The 17,426-nt window shown below is 35.6% G+C and overlaps 1 protein-coding gene across 3 annotated transcripts in view; it reads left to right on the plus strand.

Annotated features, from left to right (window-relative positions):
* The window catches only part of VPS41 (VPS41 subunit of HOPS complex), a 114,492-nt gene that overhangs the window by 15,641 nt on the left and 81,425 nt on the right, over window positions 1-17,426 (plus strand). For all 3 annotated transcript variants that reach the window (XM_038161897.1, XM_038161905.1, XM_038161916.1), the window contains 2 exons: window positions 5,383-5,490; window positions 8,527-8,604. In XM_038161897.1, coding sequence (XP_038017825.1) covers window positions 5,383-5,490; window positions 8,527-8,604 — 186 coding nt within the window. The remainder of the gene's footprint in view (window positions 1-5,382; window positions 5,491-8,526; window positions 8,605-17,426) is intronic.

Here is a 17,426-nt window from a genome sequence, read left to right on the forward strand (position 1 = left end):
CAAGATGTCAAAACCAAGGAAAGTAATAAATGATGTTGGCAACTGTGTTCTGCTGGGTATTTTGCTGCACTTTGAGCTTCTGCACATATACAAGAGAAATAAGGAACTATCCCTGGAGACTTCATTTTGGGGCTTGAGGTCTTTTTATGTTGGTTTATTTTTCTTTTTATATTTGTCGTTGAATTTCTATAAGAAGTGGAGATGCCCCCAGCAGAGCACTAAGCTTGTGTTTATTCATTTTTGCATAACTTAAAATGTTCTATGAAGTTTTATTTTAATTCAAAAATAAATTTGAGTTGGTTTCTTTGGTTCTACTGGAGATTTTCATATAGTGTGTCAACTAGTAATTCTGGAGCTCTAACTAGTTAGTTTAATTTTTTTCTTCTGTGTGATAGTGATGACTATTTAAATAAATAAAAGTGCTGATATGATTTCTCCAGGTCTGACCTGTATTAAATATCAAGAAAAGTTACTCCCACAAATTGCCTAGTAGTCTCTTCTCACCTTTTTGCAGTAGTATTGGGGTTGCGCTTTCTGCAGCAGAATGAGGTTTTTTGCTTTGGTTTCGGTTTTTGGTTTCTGGGGTTTTTTTTAATAAGATTTTATAATGCGTCCTAAGCATTTAAGTATTCAGACAGTCAGAGGCAGAGCCTTTGAATGACCGAGTAAGCTAGAGGGTGTTGCAATTTAGGAATGGTACTCCTCACTTTAGTGCTCCCACTGAGACTCTGCAAACCACATGCTTCTTGTTTGTTCCCCTCCTCCCCTTCCCCTTGGTTGGGCTGGAGAGGAGAGGTACAAGGCACAAAAGGGAAAGATGATGGGTTGAGATAAGAACAATTTACTGGAAACAGCAATGAGATAAGAAAATGAACAGTAACAGTGACAGTACTAATAACTAAAGTGTACAAAAGAGAGAGAGTGATTCACATGCAAAAATACTCACATACTCACCTGCTACTCTGGGTTGGAACCAGCAGTACCCAACTCCTCCTCTCAGAGAAGGGATTCCTCTTCCTCAGTGTGGGTCCTCCCCACACTTGGCAATGGCATGAGGTGGTATGGGATAGCTTCTCTGTGCTAGTCATGCTTCCTCTGGCTACTGCAAAAATTAACCCTGTCCTGGCCAGGAGGAAATGAAGTAATTCACCATTTTTCTTATAATCTCTGAAATCAATGTAAACTTGAAAGAAAGCATGTTAAAAAAGAAAATTAATGGTAAGGTTTTTGTTTATTTTGTCTTTTTTTCTTTTACAGACATAACCTTTTAAGAAGGCCTATGACACTAGGGCCTTGTTGGAGTAGGGTGTAAGTGTGTCCTTTTTGAAATTGCTTCAGTGATGGACTTCAGCTGTCTTTGTATTGGAGTTTAAATGCTTTGCAGGATCAAAACTTGCAGGCGTAAACAAGTCTGGACATTTAGAGTAATTGCAATTTTATCTGGGACCGGACAGAAGATGTGCAGCAAAGGGGAAGGACACTTCCCTTACAATGTATGCAATGTTTATTTCCATAAAGGCTTTGAAAAACTTTGAGGGCAAATTGTGTGGTAAGGATGACACTTTTGCTGTCAGTACCTGTAACATAATTAGAGTATCTGTAATGAATAGAGCAGTGTTCATCTGACTGACTGTCCTGTGGGCAGATCCTCTGCTGCAGGAGGAAATGTGGGCTAAAGGAATAACTTTGGAAACTGCCCACAGGTTCCTTCTGGAAATTTTCTTCACAAGGACTGATTTCAGATTTTTTTTCTTTTTTCCTACTCATGGTTCCAGCACAGCAGTTCCTGTAGGCAAAGCTAGGAAAGATGGGGCAGAATATCTGAAGAAGGTTGTGAACCTGAGTTCAGAAAGGCTGGTGAGAATCCCTTGCAGTGGTACTGCCCTGTTGAGAGCTTGTTGCACATGTGTAGGTCTTGTTAGTTTTGTAAATCTGTTTCAGAGGAAGAGTTGGTGTTCCATAGCTGCTGGGTGAATGAGAAGGAATTTGTTTTCAGTTCAGGAGTGTTCAGCCAGTGACAACTGGAAAAGCTCTCAGTAGGAAGGAGTTTGTATTAGTCTTAGGGGCTAATCAGGGTATTTCATTCAGTTGGAAATGTGCTTTCAGTGGGAAATGTTTATGGATGCCTTTTCTTTACAGCATATTTTAGCGATATGACTGCTAGCTTTAGCTTTAAAAGGCAAGTGGAAAATCAAATGGAGTATGAGTTTCAAGTTAGCATTCCTGTTGTTGAAAAATGGTCATTATTTATTTTATCACATCACAAAGGTACCTTCCTCCTGACAGCTCTGTGGGTCTCCTTGCCTTTCAGATTTTAAGGCTGCCATGTGTGCTTTACAAAATGTGGTTTACACATTTTGTGCAGTAAATATTTATTTTTCTCTTGAAACATTTGTCAAACATCTCAAAATTTAGTATTGTTATTTCAGATAATTTTAGGCATTAAATATTGAAGTAGAATTAAGTGGTGGTACAAAAAGCAGTGTTGCAATATTTCTTTTCGAATTTTTAGAATCCTCTAGGAGGGTTTAATTAAAAGTGTCATACAGTTAGTAAAAATATGTGTAAGTTCAGAAATTGATTTTTTATTATTTTTCCCTTAAAAAAGGAAATCTGTGAGTTCTCTTGTATGGGGTAAATTTCACTCTGTTTATATCCTAGCTTTGCTGCAAGTCAGGACTTGTACTATTCCTCTAGGTTGTCATAGAAACACAGCTAACTGACATCTCAACTCAGGCTGCTCATGGTTTAATTTGTGGGTTTTCAAGATTATTAAAATTTAACAAAAATTATTGATTTGCTTTTATTAACACTGGCTTGTGTTTACTTTAGAAGTTCAAACTGCATAAAAGCTTTTCCTGGTAGAAAAATACCTTTAAAATTATTAAACCCTGATACTCTAAATAAGAGATCATGAAATGCATTTAATATATGGGAGTCTGAAGCAGTAATCTTGAATTTTTTAAAATCACCTTTTTATTTCATTTTGTTTACAGTAAAGTGCTCCAACCTCATTTCAATTCACCTTTTAGCTTGACTTTTATTTAACATAGAAGATACCTGTCAAGAAAGCGTGAAATAGGTACATCATCATGCCTAATATTTGGGAGTTTTCATTTTATTTACTTACTTTGAAGTCTGGCAGAACGCTTTGGTGCACTGACTTTTGAAAGTATGTATTTTTTGTATATGCATGTGCAGAAAAAATTACTTAGTTTTCACTCATAAATAAGACAGGTAAATCTTATTTACAGTAACTTTATTTAATGGTCCATGGATGAATGATTTTATGCAAACTACTCCAGAGACTAGAATTAACTTTTCATGTTGGTTGCACATTGGATGTCCTGGTCCCAGCAACATGTGGGATCTAATAAAAACTAGATGACTGGAGTTCAATTTTTACTCTTATGAATTTATTCAATGATTGCCCATGCATTTCAAGTGTAGTCTTTGTAAGCAGTGTATAAAATGCAGTAATGTGTTAATTGTTATAAAATGGACACATACTTCCTTACACTGTCCTTCCATCAAATGTATGGATTTTAATTTGACTTTACCTCCTCCCTCTACCTTGTAGCCATTTATTAACGATCTGTAGGCATGAGGAATTTGACTGATTTTTATACAGACCTGTAAGTTGACATTGTCATTCTGTCTAGTAACAACTTTGTTCAGTGTTAGATTTACTGAATAAAATTGTTTCTTAGTGGACATTTTGACATCCCACTTCATACTCCTACGTCATGCACTGCTGACATCCCTGTATTAATCTCATTTGTATTCTGTCATAAAACTCTCACACAACATTTTAAAACAGGCTGTCTTTGCAGCATATTTCTATAGGCATGGGACTAAATATTGGGTGTTTCCATAGGTATATATGGCTTTTTTGTGTTTTGTATGAGCTTATGTACATGTTACCATATATGGTGGTAGCACACATAGTAAATGGCTGTACTGTTTAACTTGGAAAATAGTGGCTTTAATACTGCAAAAACAATTTAAACAAAATGCATTTTCTTAACCTGTTAACATATCTCTCTTCCAAATTTATTTTTGCATTGTGTCTACAAGAAAGTGTTTCACAAATACAGTTCTGCTGTAGGCTGACACTGCATTTCTAGGAATTGGAAGGCAGTGGGAAGTCAAGGCACTCCTTTAACTAGGGCACTGCACTGGTATATTCTGGTTGCTTAAGAATAAAAGATGTTTTATGTGGGAAACGTACACAGTGTTGGTATATTCATTACAGTCAATAGCAAGTGTAGGAGAATATCATTGCAGGTATGCTGTTTCCCAGTGAGGACCAAGGGATATATAAGGGTTTGTGTATGTCTGTGCATGTATAAGATTAACTGAGACTTACTGAAGCCTGTGGAATCTCTCTGGCATTGTACTTCTGTAGACTGTCTGTTACAGATAGGTGCCTGTGACCAAAGAGCTATTTTGCAGTTAGGATTTTCTTTTCCTAAGAGATAAGCATGTTGGGTCTTCTTTGAGCAATAAATTTGCTGCTTAGGGTTTTTTTGTTTGGTTGGTTGATTGGTTTTGTTTTTGTTTTAGCTTGGATTCCTTTCTCTTCACTCTTTCCCCCATGATCCTTCCTTGCTTTTGTGTAGTGATTGGGAGATAATACCTAACATGCTTGAAAAGAGAGGAATGCTTCAGTATTTACCAGAAAAAGATCCTAACATGCAGAAGATAAAAGTGATTCATAGGAGTATGATGTGTCCAGATCCTCTTCCCAGAAAACATACTTATAATATTTTTTTTTACCATAAGCCCATTGGTGGATTTTATACAATTAACTTATTCCTAGTGGATTCTTCTTATTTTTGTTCACAGCATTTTGCCTCTATCCTTCCTACAGAGGTGCAGCATCTTGTAAAGGTCATGAAGTTTATTGTAATGTGCATGCTTCAGCTTTCAGTTCATTGTGGCTACAGTGGCACACTTTATTTTATCATCATTTATTATCATATCCATCATTTTTGTATTTTACTTCTAAATTGCAAATGACTAACTTTATGTAACAAAGTACACATGCACATTTTTTCCTGCTTTTTAGATATCAAGTAAGTGCCTCCTACAGCTAAATTGACATGCTGCTATAGACACTTTGCACTCAGAACTTTGGAGTAAAAAGAAAAACCAGTAACAAAAAAGTACAGCCCAAACCCCTTCAGATGATTAGACTGTGAAAGTTTGGCTTTTGATTGTAATGGCTGTTGTGAAGAGATCGCAGTGATCCATCTTCGCCTGTTGCTGTGTTATAGCTTTGGGGTATCTTTTAATTTGTTTATATCTAAAATAAACTTCTAAGTATTTTTGTTGTTTTTTCTCTCTTGCTCCCTTTTCCTTACCCTCCTAAAAATTTAGGAAGATGAGAGTGAAGAAGAACCTAAGCTCAAGTATGAACGGCTTTCTAATGGAGTGACTGAAATTCTCCAGAAGGATGCAGCCAGCTGCATGACAGTGCATGAAAAGGTATTATGTGACTTTGTGGCTGAGATAGCACTTCTGCTTGGTTTTATATATTTGTCTGTGCTTATAATGCACCAGTATATTTCTGTGTAGAGGTGATGCCAAATCTAGAGTTGCACTGCAAGGCAACAGTAACGTAAACAAAATTCACCATTAACCTCTATTGAGAAATCCACATTTTCTCAGTGATAAAACAAGTAGTTCATATGGTTCAATTAACAGCAGATCTCTCAGAATCAATTCCCTTCTTGTTTGTATCAAGCATTTTTTCAGTAGGAAACACATTTTCTCAATGGGGAAATTAGATGACAATTCAAGATGCAGTGATTTGTTAGATGAGATGTTTACATAAGCGACTAGAAAAATGCTCACTCAGATTTAATTATGAATAGTATTACGAACTGCAATCAGAATTCAGTCCTAACTTTTCTTTATTCAGAAACGGAGTTGTTATATACTGTGCTTATTTGTACAGCTGTGTCAGTAAAGACCGACTTGATCATGCCAGGAACTTAGCATATATTCGGCTGTGGAAGATATGTTAATACAGTGTAGAAGAAAGTAATTATTGTATTTTTTGTTTGCTTAGGCTTTACTTTTGGGGGGGTCATACTAACAGTTCCCTATCCCCCTTCCCTGATTCATTATGTTAAAAAGAGAGGAACTGCGCATGCTAGAGATTTAGATGTACAAGAGGGATGATAAGGATAAAGTAATAGACAATGCAAAGTAAAGAAATTTTAAAAATAATTAATATTTTGTTCTTAAACGAAATAAACTTCATATGCTTCTTTAGTGACTTAAACAATTGTTTTTGTGTTTTATGAGTTCTCTTTATACATACTGAAAAACGTTTTAGAATATAGAGGCATTCTGAAGTGAATCTATAAGAGTGAGTTAATGATTTGTCAACTACTAGTATGTTAAACATAGTAGCTATTTTCTGAATATTTAATTTTCATAGCCAGTAGTATCTCCTTAACAGTTATTGTTGAGGGATCTATCTTTATTATTTGGCTATATTTTTAGATTGACTTGTGCTGTGTTTCTTTTCCTCAGAGGACTGTTGCTATGGCTCAAGAGGCTCTTAAGATGAAGCTTGTATTTTAACTGTGTGAATGAAAACAATAAGTCTTTTTAAAATGTTTTTGACAACTTAGAATTACACAGACATTTGGAAAATTGGCAAGCGTTCCTTTTTGTCTGTGGCTTGTTTCTGTTACCTTTTATTCCTGCATCTCAGGTAAATTTTGAAAGCCAAGAGTTTAACAGGGTTTTTCTGTAAGGATGTGCACAGATAGAGCTTTTGCTATAGTGTCACAAAGCGTGACAACACAGGAAAACAGTTGAAGTATCCCTGCACTTTCAGTTTTCCAGCAAACTAGATACACTACTTATGAGAAGAATCAATATTGTTAGAAGCCAGGTACTGCAGTCTTTTAGGAATAGGTCTCTTGCAACAGAGAGCTTAAAAATGAAGCTGGGTTATAGGTTTTGCAAGGGTATTTCTGTTTCATTCTGGTTGGTTTTTTTTGGAATTTTTTTTCCTGAATGAACAGGAAAAGCCCTGCTAAATGCTATCATTAGAAAAATTATACAGTAATATGTAAAATATGACTCTGACTAAAGCAGTTTAACTTTGCTGGGAATCCTGAGATCTGGTTTCTGCATTCAGACTCATTTCCCCCCAGAATTTTTTTTTTTTTCATTTTTGCTGCTAAAGCATCATATTTTCACCAGGCTTGCTGTCTGCACTGGATGACTAATCGTCATGGCACCTGGTGCATTCAAGCAGGCCTGTGCAGTGGAATAGTCATACCTAGTTATGTCTGCACACCTGATGTTTTATTAACCAGTATTGATTTTTTTACCCGGGGGACTTTTTTCTTCCTGAAAAAAGGCAACCTTGCAGGAGTGAAAGGCATTGCGGGGAATGAATTTCTAATGAACGCCTTCTTTCCTTTTCTTGCCTCCTTTTAATGTAGCTTCATATTTTAAGTGCCTGAACAGAAATTTCATTTTAAGCAATTCCATTTTGATAAATCCTTTTAAACCTTGACTTTCTGTAAGGTTATTTTTTAAAGATTGTGCTGCCTGACTGACACGCTTAGCAGTGCCTGTAAATTTGAGCATTTCATTATAGGTTGCAATGAAGCATGCTCACATGCAGTGAAATACAGAGAATTGAGTAGCCTAGACTATTTCAGTAATGCTGAAAGTGGGAGGGTGGGGGAGGGGGAAAATAAAAGAAACCTCTGTCATAAACCAAGTAGTACTGAAATTCTATCTTTTCTGTTTAGGTGTAGTTCACATGGTTCAATTAACAGCAGATCTCTCAGAATCAATTTCCTTCTTGTTTGTATCAAATAAGTTTGTGATAGTATGGATTTATGGTGAGATTTCTTTATTTTGCTACTGTTTTTTTAGAATGGAACTCCTGAGATTTCCAAGCAAGTGTATTTGTCTTGGGAGTATTCTGTTTAGGAATGTTACTATGTGAAGGAAAGCAAATCCAGGAGTTATCTGGATGCTTAAATGCACTGTCATACACCTTCCATAATTCAACTGTATTTTACCAGCGGCTTACAGTTGGCCTTTTGCTGTGTTTGAACACTTTGTTTTTATTTTAATAATGAAGGAGAATTAAAAATAAAGCTCAAAGGAAACATTAGGATTGAAACAAAGCTGCAGAAATTATCTGGGAACTATTTCAGATCTTTGTTGGTTCTTGCTCTCACACTGCATTTTTAATTTGCTGCCACAGTACATCAGCTGGTGTATAACAGACTGCAGACCCACCATTAGTTGTCAGTGGATAAGGGTCCTCATGACTCATTCTGACAGCTAACTTGCACTATCACAGTAATATGGGCTTGAAGCCCAGTTTTATTCTTTGGGTACAGTTAAAATAACCTTTCTCTATAGAAAGTGGTGGGCTTTTTTCTTTTCCCCAGTGTTTCTAATCCTGGAGTTCATTTAGCATTGTAGTATTTCTTGTGGTGTCTTTGTGTTTATGTAATCAATCTCTTTCTTTCACAGTTTTTGGCACTGGGAACACATTATGGCAAAGTTTATTTACTTGATGTCCAGGGGAACATCACACAGAAGTTTGATGTTGTAAGTATGATATTATTCAGAGCCCATTTACAGGCATGTAAAACTGTTGCAATGTATCAGTTAACACTCTTGCTGCGATAAGTCAGTTAACACACTTGTTACACCTGCAACTACACTAATGCATTCCATAACATAAAAAACAGTGTGTGGTCCTTGCAAAAAGAAGTTATGCTGGATGTCTTTGTAGTGAGCACATCTCAATTTATATATAGGAAACTACTTCATCTAGCAGAAGAGGAAATACATATTTATGATTGCAAGAGGTTCCAAAAATGGAACCCGGAAGCTCATTACTTTCATAAGGCATGAACCTGTTCATTAGCTGACTGTCAGTTATTAGTCTGTGCACTATCACGTTATCTAGTTGCCACAAGTAATTGAAAGGTGATGACCTTGCTGGCTCAGTTTATCAATTACAAATATATAATGCTAATATATTTTGTAAATGTTTTGAAGTTTGAATTATTAAGGGATTGAAGGAATTTTGATTGAAGGAAAAGAAGAAGCCTTTTTCCTTATTGTGCTTTGTCGTATCAGATGAATAAAACGCTAAATTTAAAGCTCTGTTCTGGAGTATTAAATGTTCCTTTTTATTGTGGATATTTGTTCATTAGTTTTAAATTCCTTGTCTTTCTTGGGGAGTGGAAGGAGAAGAACTAGAATTTTTTTTTTCTCCTCAGATCTTCAAAAATTCTAGTAGCCAAGCACTGTTTTTTCATAGCAGTGTAAGCACTAGCCATAGAAACCATCACAAGATGTGGACATGTTTGCAAAGAGAGTATGCATTCTAAAGCTGACACAGCTGCATGGAAGGGGTCAAGCGTTTGTTTATGTTTTTGAAAAATTTAATTATGAATTGTGCAAGGGAGTAGAGCATAAACTTGAGTATAAACTTAAGACACAGCTCTTGAAGGAAATTTTAGATTTAATTTTAGTCAGATTGACAATGACCTTACTGGGGATTGATGAAAGTCAAACTAATTATGAGCTTCTATTTCTTTTGATTTTGTATGTTCATCAGCCCTGCAGCTGAGAATGCTGACTGCATTTCAGAAGAGAAAAAGCTTTTATTGTCTCCCTTCCAGTTCTGATTACTTTACATGCATGCTTCTTGATAGAGTTTCTCTGGAAAGTAGGAGAAATTCTCTATTTGAGGCAGGTCAGATTAAATGTACCTAAATGATTCTCTTCCATTGCTGCAGTAGAAAATGGAGTCAGAGACTCACTCAAATGAAGTGGAGATTTTGTATTGAGTCTGGCATTAACTGTCCTGAATTTGTATTTGTTCCATTCAGTGTAAGGTGCTTGGAAAATTTTAGTTGTAGAACAATCTTCTTCTGTCCACCACCAATGCCTTGTTCTTTCACACTGATTCCAAGAGATGAAATCCTCCTTCTGTAAAGACTTAGGAAACTGCCTAGGTGTAGAGCAAGGAGCAAGGGGACCTGTTGCCTGCTAAAATCTATAAAACAAAATCCCTGCATTCTCTTTATATGCACCCTCCAAAATTTGCTGTTATTTTCTTTGTTTTTCTTTACTGAAAAGTCCTACCAGTGCCTGCTGGGAGGGTGGTTTCTTATGAAGTTAGTGTTGGACTATAAAGTTATTTTCTGCTCAAAGATGTTACTTTTCCAAACTTAGCCTGCTTCAGGATGATTTTTGTGCTGTGTCTCTTGTAAAGATGGCAATGATTTCTTTTGAAACTATCGTTAGAGTATAAATTGCTTTTTGAGCTGGATAATAGGAAAAAGAAATATTTCTTGGATTCTATTCCTAATGTTTATATGTCTTTTTGTAATGTACATGTCTCCAGTGCAATAGATTATATCATGGATTAGGTGGAAGTGGTGCTTCTTTTTTCTTTTTTTTCCTCTTTTTTTCTAGTTTGAAGACGAAAAAATTTTCTCTAGCACCACTTGTCTTTAAAAGAAAAGTTTTTCGAGGAACTACTAACTGTTGTAGAACAGAACAGGCTGCCTATGTGAGAAGAAAGCCGCTCTATGATGTACATGGCTGCTTAAGCTGAGAAGTTTTCTGAATTAATAATGTCAGCTGCTGAACCCATAGACAGTTTATTCTGAACTGGCTGCCGTATACCAAAATATTTTCCTTCTAACCTGAACTTCTCAAGATGTTGAATTTCAGACTAGAGGCATCACTACCAAACATTCAGTGGGGGGGGTCTTCCTTCAGTTCTTTCCTACTAATGCCTCTTTATTGTCTCTCCTGGGGAATTTGCGTTAAAGTATTGCCATGTTATAAATCCCAAATAAAACCTAACCCTTTCTGGAAAAAAAAGGGAATTATTTCCTGAAATCACACAGGGATAAAGCATTTCTTGTAAAGGTGCTGGCAAAGACTGTTTTCACTAGTGCTGCTTCTTCTGGTTCTTTTTCTCTGATCCAATAAGAACAAATTCCTCCTCAGAACCTTTTTCATTGGTGAAATGGCATATACAGCACCATCTTGAAGTTCTTAATGGAGAAGTACCTGTTGTTACTGATTATTGGAAATTAATATTGCATAGAATTTTTTTCTGAGTAAAACAGCAGTATTACTACTGAAATATTTTAATTGTTTGCAGTAAACAGTGTACCTGGGGAGTGTCTTTTATGTATCTTTCTTTTTGAAAGGATCTTTTCAGCAGATGTTTTCTGTCTTGGACATTGCAGAAATTAATAGTAAGGATAGCAATGTGATGCCCTTTGTGCAAAAGAAAACAGTTACATAAGTCAAGGAACTTCATTTGAGTCTTCATCTCTATTTTTCAGGGGGTTGTTTTGGTTTTCGGTTTTTTTAAAGAAAAACTGAGACATGAAAAAATTAATTATTTTTCTGTACATCTGTTAAATGTGTAATTAGCAAAAACAAACCATACATGGGAAATTTAAAAAGCTACTAGATCCAAACACTGTTAGTATGTAAAATAAACCAGAATTATACAAGAGGATTTTTTAAAGCATTTTTTAAAAATTCATTTTAATGCCAAGTTCATATTAAATATACTTAGAAAATATCATTACTGATCTCTTAGTCCTTGTTCATTTCTGTTTTTCTTTCCTAATTTCAGGAAGTCATGTTTAAAAAAATATAAGTGGGCTTGGAAATGAAAGAAATAAGAATTTTTGCTTTTATAATGAATCCTTTATTTTCCATAATGACTTGCATCTGCATTTGAGCCAAATTGTAAAAAAATAAAGGTACTCATATCAGAGGATTTGCAGCAAAATGAAGGAGAAAATTCACCGGTGTGTTGCGTTATCTCCAGGATGGCCAAGTTTTGAATGGCAGTCCTTTTGAAGACCGAATGCATTTATCATTTTAATTTGAGCTAAAAACAGCTGTAAGAAACACTAAAATATAAAGCTTGGCAACCCCAGAAGTTCTGCTATTGTAACACACTTTTTTGTTTATTGTTTAAAAACCTATTAGGACTGCACTTCTTGATGTCCACAGCAGCAAATCAATGTGGTTATCCTGGATTACAAATTACACTGTAGTGCCTACTCTACTTTGACCTATAAATATTCAGAGAAGCTTCTGTGAAACTCATGTAAAAAAACTAAAAATTATTTTCAGAATAAAGTCTTACTCTAATCCAGCTCTTCAAGCATCTGATGCTGAATCCTGTGCCAAGTAGACACCTAGTCTTTTCAGGCTTGCAACTCATCTTGTCAACAGCAGTGGAAATGTGTGCTTTGAAACTGTTGTAGGATATTTGTGGTTTGGGGGGCATTGAGACAGGAATTGGGAGGCTTTGGCCCTTTGTGTTGCTTGATATCTCAGCAGTTGTGCTTGTGCACGTGTTATCCCTCTCTCCTCTTTGCCTAGCATTTCTGTAGCTCTTGCTAGGGTGGCTTGTCTTTGACAATGTCAGTTGCCTAAGATTAACTGGTATGCATCCTCAGTAATGTATGTTTGACAAACTGGTATTCTCTTGTATTAGGGTTCAGTGCACTGAGTGAGATGAAATGTGTCAAATACACTGAAAATTATTACTAAAAGGCAACAAGAAGAGGGAAGAAAAGCCAGCTAATTCCACTGACAAAGGATGATGCAGGACTGATTCACAGCACGTTAATTCCAAATGGCTCTCCATCTTTCTTTCCTTCTTACACTGTCTACAATTTATTCATATAATTATTGCCTGAACTGACATCCTGTGGATTAAGGATTTGTAGATATGAAGAAAGCTGTACAAACATGTTTAGTTATGTAACAAATCAAAAAGCTTTCAAAGGGCAAGAAAAACCTGTCCCCATTCTGGTCTTTTCATAAACATCAAGCTTAAAGCAAAAGTGGTAAGAAGTCTTGGATGGTGCCAGTGATAGTCTGTTAGAAGGGGGAAGATTGCCTATTTTATAAGTAACAAGGATTTAAATGTTTAATGCATTGAAGGTGTTTCAGTAGTGATGTATGAGTCCAGAAAATGATGTAAATAGTGTTTTAAAGCTTCTCTTAATACAAAGAAATTGAAGTCATTTAGCATGCCACAGCTGTTGTGAGCTATTCAAGACTGCTAGAGTTTCAGAAAGAAACCTCCTCACAGCAAATCTTTTTAAAATTTATTTCTTTCCTTGCCTTGTGGTTATTTTTGTGATTGTCTCACATTGTGTAGCACTACCTATGTAATTATAGGTTTTTTATTGGAGTGATAGTAATCCAAAACCACTACGTCATCTCTGCCACCTTGAAGTCTTGAAAGGGAGTTCCTTCTGTGGTAGTATCATTGCCCTTGGGTGTATTGAAGTTACAGCACTCACCAATCTCTGGAGCAAGGCCTTGCTTGAAGGTCAGTGTGTGGCCTATTGGTTTTGCTGATAACTCAGCAGGTTGCAGAGAAAGCCAGAGGTTTCAGTTGACTTGTTGCTTCTTGGCAAGAGTTTAATTGTTAACAACAAAAAATATTTCTAACAAAGAAGGAGCTGTTCTTAAGCACTAAGTGCTGCTGCTAGCAATGATACAAAACCTAATAACTGCTGTAGGAGATTAAGCAACATCTTTCAATAGGGAAAGTAACTTAGCTTTTCATTGTATAGTGAAGTTGCTTTGGATGGAACTTTGCATGAGAGTTTGAGACTAGGATGATATAAATGTCACTTTGACAAGCTACTTAAAGGTCCCTGTTTATTACCTTTAACTGCATCATTTTAGTTGTTAGTGTCAGACTATGTAGGAATACTTAGGAAGTGAAGCAACAGAATTTAAAGATCTGGGTAGCTCTGTGTTAGGATTTGCATGGTGTTACTGTGCCTGTTAAATTTGAAGCTAAAATCCTGTTTTGTTTACAAAACCAAATGGGCTATTTTAAGTGATAATCCAAAAACCAAAATAAAAATTATGGTTTTAATAGAAGCAAGTGTCTATGCAAGGGACAGGTTTCCTTCTCAACACTGGGACCTCCCAAAAAAATGGGTGTTGCATTTTTATGTCTTAAATGATTTATGCATACCACTGGCTCTTTCAAATGGAAAAAATTGATACAAATATAATATGTTGGGATTTTTGTCTTAAGCCTTGAGTGTCTACACCCAGTTTAATATCACTTCTGCTTCTGTCTATCTGTCTTTTCATTTTTAACTGCAAAGGATTTGGAAATCTAAAGGTTTTTACAGTAGTTTTGGGAATAATTCAGATGGCTTTTGAGTCTGGCTTTTTGGTATAAAGACTTGAAAATTATGTTTTATATGTTTATTCTGGTACTGTCCTTATTAGGTTGCTTGTGACATGAACTGTTTCTAATGTGAACTGTGCAGCTGTTGCAGATTCTAAACCATCTTTGGCAGGAACCATGGTGTACTTGTGCTATCTTGCATAGACTGGCAGAAATTGTGGTGTCATGACCATTATTCCATAGATCTAGAAAAGTTTCTTGTCTGAAAAAACTGAAATAAGAAAAAATAACCTCTTGTACATGTTTTGCACATCATCTTTGTACCATTGTATCTGACTTTCCTTTGAAAGGAGTACTGCTTAAATTTTTAGTTAACCAAAAAGATCAAAGGGATATGGAAGTTATTTGTTATTAATCAAAATGTTGCTTGGAATATGGATGAAATGTGGGAGTTCTAAACAATTTTAGAATCACTTATAATTAATTTTTATAGCTCAAAACTGAGGCAAGTGTCACCATTTCATTCAATTATTCTTTCAAGCTTGTAGTTTCAATAACTGGAGCTTAGTGAAAAATAATGTAAGAAGTTTAGCTGGAGGTATGAGTTCAGCTACAGAAAGTCTTTTATGATACAGTCATTTATTTCTTGAATGTTAACTCATACAAGTCAGATGTGTGCTTGTACTGCTGCAAACAGTAACATCTATGCTGTTGAAGTAATTTCAGTTGAAGTATAAAGCCCATGTACTTTATCAGCTGATTCTGGAATAGCAATTGTTTCTGCCTTCTCTTTTGAACTCTTGACTAGCAACTATGTTGCCCATGTCCCTTTTTTGAGAAGGATTACAGCCCCATCTTTAGACCAAATGGTTCTTCTACAACTTCATTACCCTTCAAATGCATATTGTTTTCCTCTTCTTTTTTTTGACATAGAAGCATTGGAAAAAGTCTCCTTTTTTGTTCTCCAGTATCAATCGCTTTACCTCAGACTGGGTATCCTGTTGTTTGTCAGTTGCATTTCATGACCAGCTCTAAATGCATTACATTTAAGGTACCTTAGCAGACCTCTTTAGTGTCATTGATTTCAGTAGAAATCTGTTATGTGACCTTTTAATGAGGTAAAGGACTGTGATTGCATACTGTTCTGTCACAAGCATCTAGACATAGGAAATAGTTCACTTTCTCTTGGCTTGGTAGGGTGCTATCATATTCTGCATGTTTAAAAAAAAACCTAAAGCATTGAATAATCTAGGGTGAAGATATTTTAAAAGGAGAGAATGCTAAACATGAAGGACATTAAGGAAATTACTACTGTTGTATTTAATACAGCATTGTTGATCAATGAAAGGGCAAAGTTTCCGATTTTTTTCTTATTTTTACCAGACCTTATTGCCTCTTATTTCTATGGATGATCAAACAGAGGAGCTTACTGTACTTCTGCTAAGTGAATTTTACATCTGTCACTTTCAAACAGTTTTGAGCAAAATTATTTGTGATATTATTAATATACATCAAAATCAGGTTTGTTTTTTTTTTTCCTTTTAACTCTTTCACCATCCAGGTGTAGTAATATTTACTGTTTGAATGTGTATCACATCTCAGCATTATTTAGAAAGTGGACCACTGTGCCAAATTGCTCTAGAGTTTTATTGGCACCAATTAAACAGCTGGTTTCAGGTAGCACTAATTGTTTTCATAGAAGACTGGTAACTCAGATGTGCATTTTCTAAAACCTAATAACACTTAAAAGCATAGGGAGGATTTAGAGAGGTTTGATTGTAAGAAGCTAGTGTATTGCTGATTCCTAGGGCTGTTTTCCTTTCAAATGGGATATTATACCTGGATGGCATTTTTGTCCATAGGGGATGCAGGCACTTATGTGCATATATAGAATAATAGTAGTTTGCCTGTCAGAATTATTAAGAGTTCAGGCATTAATAAAATATTATTTACATTAAAAAACGCTTTCCTGGTTAGAAAGACTGAATTCTGGAGGACAGTGTTTTTTATACAAGTTGACATTAATGATAGAGCTACAGCCCTTTGTTTCCATTAACAATAAAAATACAGCACTGTTAAAAATAGATAATGACATAACAGGGGCATAATACGATGAGCAAAACATGAAGGCAGAACCAAACCATAGTTTTTTCTATGGGGAAGACAGTATTGATAATGTACTTAAGAATTCTAATAAAGATTCCTTTCTGAAAGATGAGACTTATTTGTTTTAAAAGACATGCCAGTGTGTATAGTACTTTATTGCACTTGTGATGGAATATTAAACATGTACAGTCCAGATTTGACCAGTGTCTGGTGTTAATACTCTCAGAATGGCTGCTGATAAAAGTATCTACTGTCAAGTGACCATCTCCACTGTGATGCTGTTGAAGAAGTTAGTTTCACTCAGTGTCCTCTGACACAGAGGAATAAAGGTATAAGAAATGTCAGACATTAATATGTTGGAAGGTTCACCACTGTAATCCTAAACTGGCTGCTAATTGAAGTCTAGTTATTGAAGGTCTTGGCAGTTTTATGGACAGGAGCTTTGAAGTGTGAGCAGTGTAAAGATGGAGTGAATGAATCTGTTTGCTTTTTTTATCTACTTTAAATAAGGTTTATGATATGCAATCAAATGTACACTTCACTGGTATTGAAATAGAGCCTCTTTGTATGTAAATGCATTGAGGAACTTGCACAGGATCAATTAATCTTCATATTTAGTCTTCCCTATCATACTGTCACAATGAGGATATGGCATACGATAAATTACAGTGTATTTCATAATACACAGTTTCTACTCACACTACTACAGTGTGAGTACTCTCTCTTTCCCTCCATCTTTTTGGTTTGCATATGTTTTTAGGATCCTGACAAGACACACAACATTGGCTGAGTATCTCTGGTGGACTTGCGAGACTTTGCCAGATTTTTATAATTGCAAATAAAGAAAGTTCCAGAGTTGGTGTCCTAAGAGAAAACAATGCTTTCAGTAATCAGAAAATGTGTTTATTATTGCACATAGCTCTGACTTATGCCAATCTGTTATCAGTGTTGATAATTGAAAGTTTACATGGAAAATTACACTGTAGGTGTTGGCTGAGCTTGAGCATTGATAACCCAGTGTAATATTTAACTATGCCAGGAATATGACTACTTATGTTGTTTTCAGCCAGGAAAGGGAATTAATTTCCTTATAATATTTCTG

This window comes from Motacilla alba, chromosome 2, assembly GCF_015832195.1.
Source record: "Motacilla alba alba isolate MOTALB_02 chromosome 2, Motacilla_alba_V1.0_pri, whole genome shotgun sequence".
NCBI classification, from domain to species: Eukaryota; Metazoa; Chordata; class Aves; order Passeriformes; family Motacillidae; genus Motacilla; species Motacilla alba.